Below are 17,688 nucleotides of genomic sequence, written 5' to 3' on the forward strand. Positions count from 1 at the left end.
GTGTGGCCTGTAGATGGGCCAAACCCTGGTTACGGCACCGTTCTCTCTGGGGCAGCCTGGCTTTGTACCTGGCTGTCATCACAGGGGAACACACAGGCATCTTCTCTGGAGCCTTGCCCTTTGGGGAGGACTCTGCCTGCTTGTTACCTGCTTTTCTTATTCTTCTGTGCCTAAAGAATCATAGAATCATTCAGGTTGGAAGAGACCCTTGGGATCATCGAGTCCAACCATCTACCCTACTCTACGTAGTCCTCCCCACCATATCCCTCAGTACCACATCTAAGAGGCTTTCACTCCCTGGTTTTGAGGGCAATGCTAAATCTGCTGCTCTTCATCACTGTAGTTGCTTGTTTGACTTTATATTGTATGAGCACAAATCTTTGATTTTTTTTTGATAGTCAACAGGAGTAAGATTAGTAGGGACGTGGTGGTGGTTGTTTTTAGGGATGTTCTTTGGATTAACAGATCTAATAAATAATTCTGAATAGCTGGTTTGTAGTGCTAGTGTAAAGGCTTGGATGCTTTTTAGTAGGTGGCTTTACTGGGCTGAGTGATTGTTCTGAGACTGACAGATTTCAGTATCAAGGTACAACTTGACTTTTCAGATGATGAAAATTTTCTGAGCCTTTAACTACCCGGTTCCAGACCTCAGTAACGGAGCTGAAGGAGATGGGTGTGAGCACAGAGTGGATATTTGCATGTTAAACTGTTCTTATCTTCCATGTAGCCGAGGAGGGAGTTCCATCGAGATGACAGATGACAACACTGCCATCCGTGCCCTGACCCAGTTCCCACTTCCCAAAAACCTTCTGGCCCAAGTGATTCAGATCGCAACCTCCTCCTCCACGGTCAAGGTAAGGAGCTGGTTCAGCCCTGCCAGGGATGGAGCTCAAAGACTCCCACTGGCATCACTTTGGATGGTTTTTTTGGCGCAGCTGAGAACCGGGGAGAGAAGGGAAGTTAAAACTAGGCCTAGAAAAATCAGCCTGAAGAGCAGGGAAAAGCCTTTGTGGTGAGAATTGAGGAAGTATCGTGAACAATGTTACTTGAGGCCAGGGCAATAGAGGAGCTGCTGTCAGGATGAAGGAGAGTATTCTCTGAGGTGATAGGTTTGTGGTTCCCTGTGTGTCTGCAACAAACACAAGTTGGTGTTACTCAGAGCAATGTGTAATTTCTGCACTGACGGAATCTTTCCACAACTCAATTCTTGCCAGTATCCGATGATCCTCCTCCTTGGGATGTGTCACCCACCTCCTTTCCAGTCCTCCTGTGCTTAGCAAACAGTAGCTGTTCTCCACCCTCTGGGCTCTCAGTGATGTTCTCCACGCAGATGTCTGCTCTCACGTCTGCTTAACCAGTACCTTGTGACGCAAAAACCCCCAAATTTAAGCTCTCTTAGAAATACTGAGGTGTATTTGTGCCTGCCTAGTTATGTAGGCTATTAAACCCTCCCCAGATCTGATGGTGTTTATGTGTTTTTTTAGGAATACATGCAGTTCAGAACAGTGGGCACCAAGACCAAGATCTGCAAGCTCACGCTGCGCTGGCCCTGCCCCATGACATTCGCTGCCAAGGGCCGGCGCAAAGTGGAGGCAGAAAACAAAGCAGCAGCCCTGGCCTGCCAGAAGCTCAAGGTAAGTGTGTGTTGCTCCTACATCCTGTGTCTGATGTGTCTGTGAATAGTGGCTCCTTGCACCTGACTCACTGTATCTGAGCCTAATGGGGTGACACCTGAAAATTCCTGATCTTTGTGCTTAATAAACATGTGTTTCTGAACCGTAAGGTTCAGGCCAAGGCGCTGTCGTGCCCCTCCAGTGTCTAATCTGTTCTCACCCCTTTATCAGAGAGTCATAAAATCGTTCAGATTGGAAGGAACCTTAAAGCGCCCCCAGTGCCACCCCCCCTGCCCTGGGCAGGGACACCTCCCACCACACCACGTTGCTCCAAGCCCCCTCCAACCTGCCCTTGAACCCCTCCAGGGATGGGGCAGCCACAGCTTCTCTGGCCAACCTGGGCCAGGCTCTCCCCACCCTCCCACCAAACAAGTTCTTCCCCACAGCTCAGCTCCATCTCCCCTCTTCCAGGGTCAAACCCTTCCCCCTCCTCCTCTGGCTCCCCTCCCTCATCCAGAGTCCCTCCCCATCTCTCCTGGAGCCCCTTGAGGGACTGGAAGGGACTCCAAGGTCTCCCCAGAGCCTTCTCTTCTCCAGGCTGAACCCCCCCAACTCTCTCAGCCCCCCTCCCAGCAGAGGGGCTCCAGCTCACTGTTCATCTTTGTGGCCCTTCTCTGGACTCGTTCCAACAGGTCCATGTCCTTTAAGGCTGGCTGTTGTGCTTGTTCTGAGCCCTTGACAAAACAATGTTTAAGGACCACCCTGGAAGCATTTCCCTGGTCTCTTGCCCACTTTGCCACTCTCTGCTGAGACAGACTTACCTTCCCATTCTTTCATTTTTACAGATGGACTAATCAGACGTGTTGCTGCAATAGTTTCCTGCAGACTCTAGAGGGGAAGTCCAAGAAAATAGTGCAGGACTTACTGAATTGGCACAAAATACCAGAATTATAGCGAGAGACTGAACGGCACTTGCCAGGGGATTTTGTCAGCTGCAAAATCTGGCCCAGGTTGGCCAGAGAAGCTGTGGCTGCCCCATCCCTGGAGGGGTTCAAGGGCAGGTTGGAGGGGGCTTGGAGCAACGTGGTGTGGTGGGAGGTGTCCCTGCCCAGGGCAGGGGGTGACTCTGGGTGGCCTTTAAGGTCCCTTCTCGTCCCCAAACCATTCTGTGATTCTATGAATTGTGGCTGCTGTTTCTCTGATGGGTCCATTTAAGACCTTCTTGTGAGCGTTGTGTCAGGGACAGGTGGCAGCTGACTCCAGAGTGTCCGTTTCACTGGGGTTGAGGTGGGATCGTGTCTTGTTTCTTGTTGTGGCAAAGTCGGGAAGTGATGGATTTGGGATACAGGGAAAGGAGTCAGCCTACCCAAAGATGTGGGACCCCCGTGCTCTCTACACCATTGCTTCATATGCAGCATTCCTGTGCCTGATGGTGGGGTTTTCCTCTTCCTTTGCAGAGCCTTGGCTTGGTGGACAAGAACAACAACCCCCTCAGCCATGCGATGTACAACATGACTTCTCTGCGGGAGCTCGGGGAGAACCAGAGGAAGCCCTGCCACATCAAGGTCCCCGAAGCCACCCTGCGCAAGATCGAGAACTATCTGAACCATGTAAGGTTTGCTCAGCTCCCTGAGAGGCACCTTGGGCTGATCTCATTGAGCTCCAGGAGCTGTGTGTGGGCAGAGAGCTTCATGGCAAAATGTTAAGGGAATTCATAACTTGATAGTTCACCAAAAAAGTAAATGTAAAGTAAATGAAGCAGTAGGGAATGTCCTAAGAAGCCAAGACTGTGCCAAAGACCGTTTCTGAATGCCCTACTCTAAGTGGTTGAACTAAGGGCTGGAAGAGTCAGAAAAATAGCAGCATCTTTAAGGAGCTTCAGTTCTCACATCCAGTTTCTCATGCCATGACCACGAGCTGTCACACCGTGTGTGGAAAGCTTGGGTTTGTCTCTTTAATAAGGCCAAATCCAAAAGTACTGATCTGTAGCTGAACTTACGATCTTGTGAACATCTGGGTCGATACTTTCATTTGTGTCCTAGACAACTCCTCACCCCTTGTTGCTCCTTTTATTTCTTCCTGTGGGATGCAGGACTTCTGTTTTTTCTTGTGCCAAGATAGAATGTTTCTGGCTGAGCTGAAGGCTTATGTTTTGTGTGAGTTACATGTCTGGGCTTCCTGAGGGAGTGGTGGGTGGTGGTGTAACTTGATAGTTCCCAAAAGTTGTCTTTGAGGGACCATTGCATCACTTGTGCATGATGTAGCCAGTGACTTGGAGAGCTTAAGTTGCTGGTTTGTGCCTGTCAGTTCTAATACCCCTCCTAAAATAAGGGAAACACAGGGAGCTGCCCAAGTTAGTGCTCACTTTAAATAACCTCAATTTGGAGTATAAGTGGCCGAGTTACCTCAAATCTGAAGAGGCTTCAGCAGAGCTTCATCTGGCTGAGTCTGTTCCAGGCACTTAGAATCATAGAATTGTCTGTTGGAAGGGACCTTTAAGGTCTTTGAGTCCAACTATCAACCTAACCCTGACAAAAACCATCTCTAAACCCCACCACTAAGCACTACATCTACCATATTTCAAATGCCTCTAGGAATGGGGACTCTACCACTTCCCTGGGCAGCCTGTTTTAATGCTTGACAACTCTTTCAGTGTAAAAAATTTTCCCTAATATCCATCCTAAACCTCCCCTGGTGCAACTTGAGTTTCTTGAGTTCAAGAAACTTGAGCTTGTTTCTTTCTCTCCTTCTCAGGACTGGTACTAACCTTTTTCTGTCCTTGCCAACTTTCTCCATCTCTCCCAGTATCCCGTGGACATCAGGGAATCCAGGCCCCGGATCGCTGATGACATGATGAACCTGAGCAAGGAATCCGGTGCGATAAGTGATGCCATCACGGGGAAGACTTATATACCCATGTTGGAAGCGGAGGAAGTGCGCCTTAGCCAGAATCTCCTGGCCCTCTGGAAAAGGAGAGGATCCTCGTGGCAGGAGAGCCACCCGCTGCCGGTGGATCCTCACAAGGACACCATCCTGTCAGCCATTGAGCAGAACCCTGTCGTGGTAATAGCAGGAGACACGGGCTGTGGAAAAACCACGAGGATCCCTCAGCTCCTGCTGGAACACTACATCCTGGAGGGACGTGGCGCCCGCTGCAACGTTGTCATCACCCAGCCGAGGAGGATCAGCGCCATCTCGGTGGCCCAACGTGTGGCGCAAGAGTTGGGTCCCAACATGAGGAAGAACGTGGGCTACCAGGTTCGACTGGAGAGCAAGCCACCTGCCAGGGGAGGAGCCCTGCTCTTCTGCACCGTGGGCATCCTCCTGCGCAAGCTGCAGGGCAACCCCAGCCTGGAGGGGGTCAGCCACGTCGTGGTGGATGAGGTCCACGAGCGAGACGTCAACACCGATTTCCTGCTCATCCTGCTGAAGGGCATCCAGAAGCTCAACCCTGACCTGCGCCTGGTCCTAATGAGTGCCACAGGAGACAATCAGCGTTTCTCACATTACTTTGGGGATTGCCCTGTGGTCAAGGTGCCGGGTTTCATGTACCCGGTGAAGGAATACTACCTGGAGGAGATCTTGGCCAAGCTGGGCCGGCACCGACACCGGCACTACGAGATCAAGGTGGGTTGTGCCCTGGGGTGGTTTAGCTGTTTCTGGGCGAGAGTTTGGGCTTGAGACTGGTCCCCTCTTTCCTGTGGTGGTTGGACAGTGTTGGTTTAGCTTTAATTCTACGTCAACCCTTGTGAGGTAAAGTCAGCTTAGTAGAATCCCAGAGTGTTTTGATTAAATTATGGATAAAGATTACTTCAGATTTGGGTCTCAAGTTATTTTTGTCCCTCTTTAATGTGAAGTTTGTTTGTGTTTGGGTAAGCCAACAGCTCCTTGTACTTGTGTGTATGTGTATACAGAGATGCAGAGTGGAAGGTGTGTGTGCTCCAGCACCACGGTGGGTACAGCTCACAGCAGTCTCTTACCTAAGAGCTCACCGTCCTGCATGACTGAATTCCCCAACTGCTGCTTTTTCCAGCTGGTTTTACTGTTCCCCTGGAAAATGCCTTCCAGGCACGTATTCTGTGTGGATAATCTTACCCCAGTTGGTCGTGGAGTCACAGAATCCTTGGGGTTGGCTGGGACCTGTAGCTGTTTTCTAGTCCAGCCTGTTGGACCAGAAGTTGACAGCCCGTTTCTCCGACCTGGAGAGGTTCCTCCCTGTGGCTGAGCCGCCATCTGGTCTATCAGCCACTTCTCCCAGTTGGGAATCATCAGCTGAGGGTGTCCTGTTGCCTTCAGGGCAATCTTTCTGTTGGGGCTGGGATTTTTACCTGCACTTTTTAAGCTGCTCTGAGAGGCGTGTTCCAAATTGCTGATACAAAAGCTGCTGCTCTCTGCCTGGGGGATTTGAAGTCCCAGGTGTGTACAGCAGGGTTTTGCCCTCAAAAATTTGTTGTTAATCTTCGTTAGGTGCTGTGCAGTAGAGGTACACAACCTCAGCTTCCCAGTCTGGAGAAGGGGAAGGGGACTGTGTATTCTCACTGCACAGCAGAGGAAGCTGGCAGCGGTTGTGACCAGAGCAGGTTCCAGGTGGAGCCCAAACCAGGCTCCTGAGGTTCCTGGCTCCTGGTCCTGGGCAAGCTGTCCAAGTACAGGCCTTTGCTCTCTCCAGAAGATGCTCTGGGAGGCTCTGTGCCTTTCTGCTGCCTGCTGCATTGCCGCTCATTTATCTGCTTGTGTCCTGTTTTTTCCAGCAATCGGATGATGAATGTGTCCTTGATCTTGATCTGATCACCGACCTCGTGCTCCAGATTGATGCCCATGGAGAACCAGGTAGGTTCTGCCTTGCCCCCTTGCTCTTTCCTTTTCCTTGGGGGTGGAAGAGCGAGCCCCACAGATCCCAGACCCTTTGCAGAGAAAACATGATGCTGAGCTGGCTTCTGGGAGGCCACCTTGAATTCCTGTTGAACCGAGTGGTCTCGGGCAGTGGGGCAGGAGCTAATTCCAAGTCTCTGGTTAAGACAACATCTGAGTTCTCAGTGTCCTGAGGTACAGCTGCTCCTGAGCTGAAGGGCAAGGCTTGTCTGTGCCCCAGCATTTCCAGCTTTTTGCTGCACAACTAAGATATTTTTCTATATTGGAATCCCATCCCTGTTCAATACCCTTGTGTGGGAGGTGCTGTTTTTGTGGGGAAGGCAGGACTCTCAAATGACTTGTTTCAAAGCCTGGTAGAATGTATTCACTCTCAAAATTCAGGTAACCTGGTTTCTTTCTGGCTTTAAAACCTTGCCCTAATGAGCTCACAGAAAGCAGATACAAAGTCTAGACAAATGTTCCCCTGGGTCTGACTTTCCACGATGGCTGGATCTGTCATTTATTCACAATAAACGTGACGCAGGTTTCCTTGGAGATGAGCTGGCAGGGGGCACCGCAGCCCAGGGCCCCGCTTTCCTTTGGGTTTCTTGGGCTAAAGGTTGCTTTGGATTTGGGGAAATAATCCCTTTTGTGCAGCAGAAAGCAGTTTCTGTGTCTCCAGCTGGGGGGAAAAATGCTTGGATTTCTAGGTCACTTGTTCTTAACTCTTGCTCTATTCCAGGTGGGATCCTCTGCTTCCTCCCTGGCTGGCAGGAGATCAAAGGAGTGCAGCAGCGCCTGCTGGAGATGCTGGGATCCCAGAACAGCCGGTACCTCGTCTTACCAGGTGAGCTGGCAACACCAGAACTTTGCTTTTTTTTCCCCCCAGAATTCAGGAGAATGGATGGACCAACTGACTCGATGAATCATAGAATCATTGAGGTTGGAAGAGACCCTTGGGATCATCGAGTCCAACCATCCCCCCTACTCTACAAAGTCCTCCCCTACACCATGTCCCTCAGCCCTGCATCTAAACGGCCCTTAAACCCAGCCAGGGATGGGGACTCCCCCCCCTCCCTGGGCAGCCTGTTCCAATGCCCGACCACTCTTTGGGTGAAAAATTCCTTCCTAATGTTCAATCTAACCCTCCCCTGTTGGAGCTTGAAGCCATTCCCTCTCGTTCTGTCACTAATTCCCTGTGAGAAGAGACCAGCACCAACCTCTCTACAGTGTCCTTTCAAGTAGTTGTAGAGAGGGATGAGGTCTCCCCTCAGCCTCCTCTTCCTCATACTAAACAGTCCCAGCTCCTTCAGCCGCTCCTCATATGATTTGTCTTCCAGGCCCTTCACCAGCTCCGTTGCCCTCCTCTGCACTCGCTCCAGCACCTCCAGATCTCTCTTGGATTGAGGTGCCCAAAACTGGACACAACACTCGAGGTGTGGCCTCCCCAGTGCTGAGCACAGGGGCACAATCCCCTCCCTACTTCTGCTGGTCACACTATTTTTGATACAAGCCAGGATGCCATTGGCTTTCTTGCCCCCCTGGGCACAGGCCGGCTCATATTCAGCCGCTTGTCAATGAGAACCCCCAGGTCCCTTTCCTCCAGGCAGCTCCAGCCACACTTCCCCCAGCCTGTAGTGCTGCAGGGGGTTGGTGTGGCCCAAGTGCAGGACCTGGCACTTGCCCTTGTTGATGAGCTCCTTCAGCTCTCACACTCCCATACAGAGCAAGTTTATACGCTCTGATGGACGTACCTGTTGTGCAATTGTGCATGTTAAGCACAAAGAACTCCTCCATCCAAACCTGTACCTGATCAAAGCAGCTGCCTTCCTGTTTGCCTCCAGCAATTCACAATTAGGCGAGGAGGAAGCTGCTAAATTCCACGTAGCTGCGGCTGCATCTTGAGCCTAAAGATCTTCAGGACCTGTTTTGTGGGCTGCAGGCATACTCTGCAGCTCGGCTTTGATTAGTGAATTTAAGTTCTCTATTCCAGGAGGGAAATTTATAACAAAAGCCAATATTGCTCTGCAAGGCTGGAAGATTTTTGGCGTTGATTTGTTTGGGTTTTTTTTTTTTATTTGTATTTTTTTAACGCTCTTCCCTATTCAATGTCAAATAAGGCCCGCCAGGAGCACAGTTTTGAGCAGCTCATTTGCTAAGAAGTGCAGGTGTTCTTTTGTGCAAACTGCAAGTCCTCGTGCTCCCCCGCCGTTCTGCGCGGCCGCTGGGGATTTCTCCGCATCACTGATCTGTAATAGGGCAAATACCTGATATAAAAGAGTTCCAGGCCCTTGCTGATAACCATTTTTGACCAAGTGAGACCAAATGACAATAAAGATACCTCATTCTCCTGCTCCAGAGACCTTTTGAAAAAGGAGGAGCTGCAGAACTGGACTGTGGGAGGGACTGGGACTTTTACTGGGGTCCAGGGATGTTCTGGTGATGCCATTATCCTCCCTGGGACCGGAGGTGACCAGGGCTCCTGCTGATGTTGAGTCTTATGTCGAAGCAACTGAAATAAGGTCTTCCCTAATGAAGTGGGGAAGCTTCTTCCTGAGGTCTGGCCGGCAGGAAACTGTCCCCATCCCTGTCCCCTGTTTCTGGAAGCGGGAGGTGGTGGTACCAAGAGGGCTGAGAATCTGCCCACCTTGGCCTTGTGCCACCAAGCAGCTCAACAGGGCAGGACTGACTGGTTTTTTATCTCCTAGTGCACTCAAACATCCCCATGATGGACCAGCAAAACATCTTCCAGAGGCCTCCACCTGGCGTCAGGAAGATCGTCCTGGCCACCAACATCGCCGAGACCTCCATCACCATCAATGACATTGTCCACGTGGTGGACAGTGGCACGCACAAGGAGGAACGCTACGATCTGAAGACCAAGGTAGTGATGCTTTCTCACCTCTCAGTGCATTTGGGACGTACTGGAGCTGATGGATGTTTTCAGAGTAGCCATTAATTGGATGATAGAGCTGCTTCCCATGTGGCCCTTGGGGCATTGGCACCGTGTCCCCATTTGGGGACAGTGTTTGATTCATCATTCAGAGGGTGTTTGCCTTGACCAAGCTCCCTGCCAGGCTCCCCGTCAACTTCTGAATGAGCAAAACTCTGGTGTCTTCAAAGAACTGAAGGGCAGATCCTGCTCCCTTCCCATCTCTCTGTCACACCCTCTGACTTGTGTAGATTTTTCCCTTCTTTCTGCCTTTTTCTGTGATTTCATCCCAAACTGCTCTTGTTTGAAGCCATCCCACCCCCGTGCCTTAGCTTGTTAGTCAGCTCTAAGTGTTTACACTGCTCTCAGGCCATGTTTCTGGTGGTTCTGGGTCCTGTGAAGGCTCTTGTGCACACACTTTTGTAAGGACATGACAAGTGGAATGTTTTTCCAAGGTGCCAGTGTTGGAAAAAAGGGATTCTGGCCCCACGCTGCTGCCCCTTCCCTCCCTCTGCTGGAACAGCACCGCGATTCGCACCATGGCACAGTTCTAGTTTAAAAACAACCCAGTTTTAACCCAGTTCATCTGAGTTAAAGGAGGAGGCAGGGCCCACACTCTGCAGGGCAGCCTGGTGAGCTCCTGGTGAGCGCCGTGGTGTGGAGCCAAGGCAGGTGCCCAGCAGATGGCATCAGGGTCCCATCCATCACCCAGCAGCTCAGATCCTCACGCTGCTAGAGGCTGGCGTTGCAAGATGGAGAGTGGGAGAGGCTTCCTTTGCCCTTTAGCAGGATGGTTGATGGGTCTGAGGGCTGTGGACCGGATGAAAGGCTGCATTTTCACTGAATTCCACTGAATTTTTAGAGTTGGAAGGGACCATAGAGATCATCTAGTCCAATTCCCCTGCCAAAGCAGGACCACCCAGAGCTCGTCAGAGCATGTTACTCAGGAGCATCCAGGCGGGGCTTGAACATCTCCAAAGAAGGGGACTCCACACCCTCCCTGGGCAGCCTGTCCCAGGGCTCTGACACCCTCACCGTGAAGAAGTTTCTCCTCATATTTGAGTGGAACCTCTTCTGTTCCAACTTGTGCCCGTTGCCCCTCGTCCTCTCACTGGGAACCACTGAAAAGAGTCTGGCTCCCTCCTCCCTCAGCCCTCCCTTTAGATCCTTGTCAGCATTGATAAGGTCTCCCCTCAGCCTTCTCTTCTCCAGACTAAAGAGTCCCAGCTCTCTCAGTCTCTCCTCATCAGGGAGATGCTCCAATCCTTGAATCATCTTTTTAGCCCTACGCTGGACTCTTTCCAGTAGTTCCCTGACCCTCTTGAACTGGGGAGCCCAGAACTGGACACAGTATTCCAGTTGTGGCCTCCCCAGTGCAGAGCAGAGGGGCAGAATGACCTCCCTTGACCTGCTGGCCACACTCTTTCCTGTGCAGCCCAGGATCCCATTGGCCTCTTGGCCACAAGAGCACACTGCTTGCTCATTGGCATTTTGTTGTCCACCAGGACCCCCAGATCCTTTTCTTCAGAGCTTGTCTCCAGCAGGTCCATGCCTAACCTGTATTGGTGCCTGACATTCTTCTTCCCCAGGTGCAGGATCCTGCACTTTTCCTTGTTGAACCTCATGAGGTTCTTCCTTGCCCAGTTCTCCAGCCTGTCCAGATCTCGCTGGATGGCAGCACGGCCCTCTGGGGTGTCAGCCACCCCTCCCAGTTTGGTATCATTAAACAGGAAAGAGAGCCACGACAGCATTTGTGATGTCTAATCCTTCTTCTCCGAGGTGTCCTGCCTGGAAACGGTGTGGGTCTCCAAGTCAAACGTGGTGCAGAGGCGAGGGCGCGCCGGCCGCTGCCAGTCGGGGTTTGCCTATCACCTCTTCCCTCGCAGCCGCCTGGACAAGATGCCAACTTACCAGGTTCCAGAGATCCTACGCACCCCCCTGGAGAACCTGGTGGTCCAGGCCAAGATCCACATGCCGGAGAAAACGGTGAGTAGGACTGTAGCCACCTGGACCGACAGGACATGACCTGCCTGGTGCCAGTCCCAGAGACACAATTTGCCCACAAACACGAGTAGGAAAAACCCCAAGATGCTAATGACTTCAGTTCTTGCTTTCCTAAACGTAGTGCTGTCTAGGGAAATGAAGAGCAGGAAATGTATAGATTATTTAGGTTACAGAGTGTGTCTAAAAGACTCTGCAAGAATGGAGAGGGCTGAGCCCATCTCCCTGTAGGTAAAGAGGGAACCGTGTTGCAGCCTGGGGCAGGGCAGGGGGTTCCCCAGTGCTCTCCCACACTCCCATAGGGAAAAATGCCCTTTTTTTGACTTTTCCCTTTTTGACTTTTGACTTTTCCCTTCCCCCTGCTGTGTTGCAGGCAGTGGAATTTCTCTCCAAGGCTCTGGACAGCCCTGACATCAAAGCTGTGGATGAAGCAGTGATCTTGCTGCAGGAGATCGGTGAGCTGTGTCCCGGTGTGGGTGTGATGGAAGCATGTTTGCTGTCTGAACAGGGGGAAGTGGGAGTTGGCACAGGATCCTGTGGGACAGACTGGGCAGGATTGTCCCCAGACAGGGGGGGCAGCTGATGGGGACTTCCCAAGCCACGCGTGTTGTGGTACTATTTTATTTCTCACGCGGCTTTGCTCAAGAAGTGGGAAGAGCTTGACTGGGTGAGACCGATGACAGAGCAAGAAGGGAAGTTGTGGAGTTCACAGCTGGGGTCTTCGGGCCATCATCTGGCTGTCCTTTTCTTTGGCCTCAGCTCAGTTCAACCAGGGAGGTTCTGGGTGCTTATTGCAGGCACCTCTGCTGTGTGTGTCTTCTGGAGGTCACCCCAAAGCTTCCATGCCTGGTAGATAGGTTCTCCTGGCAGCTTCTTGAAGCCATTGGCCACCACTTGGGCCCACTTGGTGCTAATGGATGTGCCCTCATGGGTGTCTCTGTTGCAGGTGTCCTGGACCAGCGAGAAGCCCTCACCACCTTGGGCAAACGCCTTGCCCAGATCTCCACAGATCCTCGGCTGGCCAAGGCCATCGTCTTGGCCTCCATCTACCGTTGCCTCCACCCTCTGCTCGTCATCGTTTCCTGCCTCACCCGGGACCCCTTCAGCAGCAGCCTCCAAAACCGTGCAGAGGTGGACAAGGTGAGGAGCACGTCATGGAAGAAGGTGGAAAAGCAGGTATGGAAGTGGCTACCTCTTGAGTGACGCGTGTCTCTGTGTCCCAGGCCAAGGCTGTTCTGAGCAGGGAGAGCGGGAGCGACCACCTGGCGTTCGTCAGGGCTGTGGCAGGTTGGGAGGAGGTCCTGAGGCGCAGAGACAGCCGTGCCCGGGACAACTACCTGCAGGACTACTACCTGTACGGGCCCAGCCTTCGCTTCATCAATGGTGAGTCCCAGGAGCCCCATTCTCCCCTCTGTCCCCCAAAAAGGCTGAAGAACGTGGTGTGGAAATGGGGTGGACTGGGCAGGTGACTGCTGGAGTGGGCACAGGTTCTGGTTGTGAGGGTGGCCCTGGGTGCCAGGAAGGCCACAGGCAGGACATGTCACCTGTCCTAGTGCCAAAGCCAGGGCTGGTGCTGTCCTGGTGAGGTTGTTTCATCAGTGGGGTGAAGGAGAAGGTGACACTCACTCCCTGGGGCTGTCTCCTCCCTGTAGGCCTTGTCAAGCAGTTCTCTGAGAACCTCTACGAAGCCTTCCTGGTGTCGTCTCCGTCTGATTGTACCATGCCCTCCTCCGTGTGTAACCAGTACAGCGAAGAGGAAGAACTGGTCAAAGGAGTCCTCATGGCTGGGCTCTACCCCAACCTCATCCAGGTACTGACTCCTGCTCTGTCATCGCTCTCCTGGGTTTGCTGGTCACTGTGGGTGGCACAGGGAAGCGTCGGGGTGCCAGAGACACTTGTCCTCTCCTGGGAGCTTGTGTCCTAGGCAGGCTGCCTGCTCATGCTTCTGCCTGCTGCTCCTGTGCTGTCCCTGGATCCCTCCTCATGGGATCCCTTGAGGGATCCTGGATCCCTCCCCAGCCAGCACTGGTCCATCTTGGGTTCTTGTAGCTTGGTCTGGGAGCCATCAAGGTGGCATCTTCCTCCTCCTGATGGTTGCCCGTTGCATGGCATTTGGTGCTTGTCAGGTCTGGTCACCTCCATGTATCTACTCCACTTGCACAGCAGAGCTTCTGGAAGTGGAGGAACACCTGTAGGAGGGAGGGTTGTGGGACAAACTAGCTGCTCGTGGGCAGTGCCTGCTGGTTGGGCAGGTGTTGGGAGATGCTCTTCTGCTTTCAGGTGAGACAAGGCAAAGTGACTCGCCAAGGGAAGTTCAAACCCAACAGCTATGCCTACCGGACAAAGGCCGGCACCGTTCTGCTCCACAAGTCAACAATCAACAGGTGGGTGACGCCGTGTGACCGTGGGAGGGTGAGGACCCCCAAACCCTGTGTTGCTGAGGACCCCAGAGCGTGTCCTGTCTCTGCTGGTGGTTGATGAAGCTGTTCTCCTCTGCAGGGAGGCCTCCAAGCTCTACAGCCGTTGGCTCACCTACTTCATGGCGGTGAAGTCCAACGGTGGGGTGTTCGTGAGGGACTCCTCCCAGGTCCACCCGCTGGCCGTGCTGCTCATGACCGACACCGATATCCACGTCCGAGGTGAGCGGGGCTGACGCGTGTCCACCTGCGGGTGCTCTTGGGCCAGACACCCCAGATACCCCAGTCGAGGGGCTGCAGGGTGGCTACCCCCATTGCAGGGTGGCTACCCCCATCTCTGCTCCTTTTTGTTACCAAAATCCGCCCCAAAACTTTCGCTCTCCAAACTGGGTTTGTAGTTTTGAAAGCGCTGGGTGCGTGGGGGGATTTCTCCTCCCACCAGAGCTCTCTGTGCCATTTTTATACACATTTTCCAACATCGTTGTAATATCTGTAGCTCCTTCCTCTATTGGATTGGTCAGTAATTTACATACAATGACGCCATCAAGGGATTACATCCTTGAGGGAAGGGTCTTTTTGCCCCATGGGCTCTGCTCCTTTTTGTTACCAAAATCTGCCCCAAAACTATCACTCTCCAAACTGGGTTTGTAGTTTTGAAAGCACTGAGTGTGTGGGGGGATTTCTCCTCCCACCAGAGCTCTCTCTGCCATTTTTATACACATTTTCCAACATGGTTATAATATCAGTAGCTCCTTCCTCTATTGGATTGGTCAGTAATTTACATATGATGACACCATCAAGGGATTACATCCTTGAGGGAAGGGTCTTTTTGCCCCATGGGTGTGATTTTTTTTTAGTGTCATAACGAAGGTAATTTACATACAATGACGCCATCAAGGGATTACATCCTTGAGGGAAGGGTCTTTTTGCCCCATGGGTGTGATTTTTTTAGTGTCATAACGAAGGTAATTCAGCTCAGGACACTCAGAATCTTCACTTTTCCTGCCAAGTTGGCTTAAAGTCTCCAAAAGTGTAGATTTTACCATCCTCAAGGTCCTTACCCTCGATGTGCCTCATCGAGAAGGGTACAAAACCGGTCTCCTGTCCATCAGGAGTTCTTTTCATTAGCTCAGGTTTGATAAACTCAAGGAGAGACTCCTCATTATTCATGAGAATGCACATTAAGGCCTTTCAACACTTAATTACTGAGATCTCAAGGATGAGCTTTGGTAACACCTTGGCCAACTCTCTGCCCGGCTTTCTAACCCTCTTTGGACGGGGTGTTGTTGTCATGAGGCCACAAATGTGATGATTTATGAGCTGTTCTCAGTCGTAGCTCTCCAGGGAGACACGGCAACCAAGCCACGGGCCAGCTGAGCCCAATGGGCTTGTGCCAGGAGGCTCATCCCTGGGGAACGAGGAGTTGGGTCCTCAGCTGTGGAGAGAAGGGAGACCACCTCCCCAGGGATGTTCTGCTTTGGCCCGTGGGGTTTTGGCAGTTGGGCTCTACCCCTGGAGCTCCAACGGGTTGTGTCATCAGCCACCTCCTGTGTCCAGTTTTGGGCCCCCTACGATAAAAAAGACATTGAGGTGCTGGAGCGGGTCCAGAGAAGGGCGACAAAGCTGGTGAGGGGTCTGGAGAATAAGTCTGATGAGGAGAGGCTGAGGGAGCTGGGGTTGTTCAGCCTGGAGAAGAGGAGGCTGAGGGGAGACCTCATTGCTCTCTCCAACTCCCTGAAAGGAGGGTGTAGAGAGATGGGGGTCGGTCTCTTTTCTCAAGTCACAGGCGACAGGACAAGAGGAAATGGCCTCAAGTTACGCCAGGGGAGGTTCAGGCTGGATATTAGGAAAAATTTTTTCACGGAAAGGGTTCTCAGCCATTGGAATGGGCTGCCCAGGGAGGGGGTTGAGGCCCCATCCCTGGAGGTGTTCAAAAGCCGGGTTGATGTAGTGCTGGGAGGTCTGGGTTAGTGATGATGCTCCTTGTTTGTTGGGTGGGTGTCTATTTTTGTCAGTTGGGTTGACGGTTGGACAAGATGATCTTTAAGGTCCCTTCCAACCTAGAAGATTCTGTGATTCTGTGAGATGGGTCAGGGCCCTGCCTGGCTTTGGTGGGAACCATTGGGTCTGGTTGAGTCCTGATCTTGGGCCATCTTAGAGTGTGGGGAGGAGCGAGCGGTGAAGCAGGAACCGCTCCCCACCATTCCTGCTGCTCCCCACGATTCCTGCTGCTCCCCACGATTCCTGCTGCTCCCCACGATTCCTGCTGCTCCCCACCATTGCTGCTGCTCCCCACCATTCCTGCTTCTCACCTCCTCTCTTCTTCCCACCAAGACGATGGCTGGCGAGCGACGGTCTCCCTGACAGACAGTGACCTCCTGGTGCTGGAGGGAGACTCCTACACCATCCGCCTCCTGCGGGATTTCCGCGTGTCCCTCTCCAAGATGGTGGAGACCTGCCTGTGCTACGAGATGGCGGCCATCCCCGGGGACCTGCACCACCAGCACAGCCAGCTCCTCGACATCCTGGTGGATCTCCTCAAAGGCCCTCCCGGCAGCTTCGGGGCTTAAAGCCCAGCTTGGAGGATTGTGTGGGGACTTGTAATTTGTATAAAGATGTTCACAAAATGTTTATTTAAATAAAAGTTCTATTTATCCCTTGTGAAGTCATCTCTTCTCCATCCTAGAAGATTAATGTTGTCTGAATCTCCTGCTGTCGGCTCCCCGCACGGTCACCGCGGAGGAAGGACCAGCGCCGAGAGACGCCTGGAATGGACTGGGAGCCCCCCCCATGGACACCCCCTCCCCGACGCCGGCTTTTGTGGCCACCCACCTCCTCCTCCGCTCTCCAGACGCGAAGATGAGGACGCGGCTGCTGCAGGACCCTCCTCTGCCCCATCCCCACGGGGCAGCTCCGGGGCCTAAAGCTCCTCCCGGCCCCTCCAGAGGACGGACGCCTCGGCTCGCGGTGGTTGGTGACCATCATCATCGGTTGGTGACCATCATCATCGTCATCCTCGCTCCGAAGGAAGCCCTGACGGCGCTGGAGGGAGGTGACATTCCACGTGGGACAGTCGAGATCTCCGAGCCTCGCAGCAGCAGGAGGGGGGACCCTGCCACCCCCACGGTCATGGCCCCTTGAGTGTGAGACGTGACTTGTCCTTCCTAACCTTCTTACCTTCTCTTTTTTTTTTTTATTTTTATTATTTTGGTCCTCTTGCGTTGTTATTAATTTTTAAATTTTTTTTTTTAATTTTTTTTTAATTATTTCTTGTTCTCCCTACGTCAAGGACGCCGGATCCCGGTGCGCCACGGGAGGCCGGGGAGCGCTGTCTCCTCGGGGAGCCGGGAGCCCGGAGCCACAAAGATGTTGCTTTTGTTTTCTGTGACCCAGGGACCACATTTCCGTGGGAGGAGGAGGAGGAGGAGGAGGCCCCTGCTTGTTCTCTATTAAAATTTAATTTACTCCTCATGGGCTTTAATTAAGGGAGCTGCGGCCTCCCCCCCCCTGGGGGCCGGGGGTGTGCGGGAGCCCCACGGCTGCGGCCAAAAGCACAAGGGCTGGTGCCGGGGGGGGGCCAGTGGCCAAGTCCAGCAGCAGGCCCAGGGCTGCTTGGGTTTTGGTGTTTTTTTCTTTTCTGGCCGCCCGTGGGGGGGTGGGGGGGGTCCCGCAGCCTGTGTTGCCTCCAAACTTTTCATCTTCATTTCACTTGCTTGAGGTTGTCACTATGATTTGGAGCGGTGTTCGTTTCTGGCTTTGCCTTGGATCCCCCCTGGGCTGAAGACAGGGACCTACCTCACAGGGCTGCTGTGAGGCCTCGTTACCCTCAGCCCTCGTTACCTGCCGGGACACGGGAAACCTGGAGTTTAATCCC

At 52.8% G+C, this 17,688-nt stretch overlaps 1 protein-coding gene across 2 annotated transcripts in view; it reads left to right on the top strand.

The window, feature by feature from the left end:
• The window catches only part of DHX30 (DEAH (Asp-Glu-Ala-His) box helicase 30), a 37,638-nt gene extending 21,159 nt beyond the window's left edge, over positions 1-16,479 (top strand). For both annotated transcript variants that reach the window (XM_014955771.1, XM_014955770.1), the window contains 15 exons: positions 728-854; positions 1,485-1,634; positions 3,071-3,223; positions 4,419-5,240; positions 6,365-6,443; positions 7,207-7,311; positions 9,173-9,348; positions 11,176-11,382; positions 11,771-11,852; positions 12,344-12,537; positions 12,621-12,780; positions 13,050-13,207; positions 13,678-13,781; positions 13,897-14,036; positions 16,149-16,479. In XM_014955771.1, coding sequence (XP_014811257.1) covers positions 728-854; positions 1,485-1,634; positions 3,071-3,223; positions 4,419-5,240; positions 6,365-6,443; positions 7,207-7,311; positions 9,173-9,348; positions 11,176-11,382; positions 11,771-11,852; positions 12,344-12,537; positions 12,621-12,780; positions 13,050-13,207; positions 13,678-13,781; positions 13,897-14,036; positions 16,149-16,384 — 2,893 coding nt within the window. In that variant the 3' untranslated portion in view covers positions 16,385-16,479. The remainder of the gene's footprint in view (positions 1-727; positions 855-1,484; positions 1,635-3,070; positions 3,224-4,418; positions 5,241-6,364; positions 6,444-7,206; positions 7,312-9,172; positions 9,349-11,175; positions 11,383-11,770; positions 11,853-12,343; positions 12,538-12,620; positions 12,781-13,049; positions 13,208-13,677; positions 13,782-13,896; positions 14,037-16,148) is intronic.
• The last annotated feature ends 1,209 nt before the right edge of the window (positions 16,480-17,688 follow it).

The sequence above is a fragment of the Calidris pugnax genome, unplaced genomic scaffold (genome assembly GCF_001431845.1).
Source record: "Calidris pugnax isolate Ruff unplaced genomic scaffold, ASM143184v1 scaffold272, whole genome shotgun sequence".
Classification (NCBI taxonomy): domain Eukaryota; kingdom Metazoa; phylum Chordata; class Aves; order Charadriiformes; family Scolopacidae; genus Calidris; species Calidris pugnax.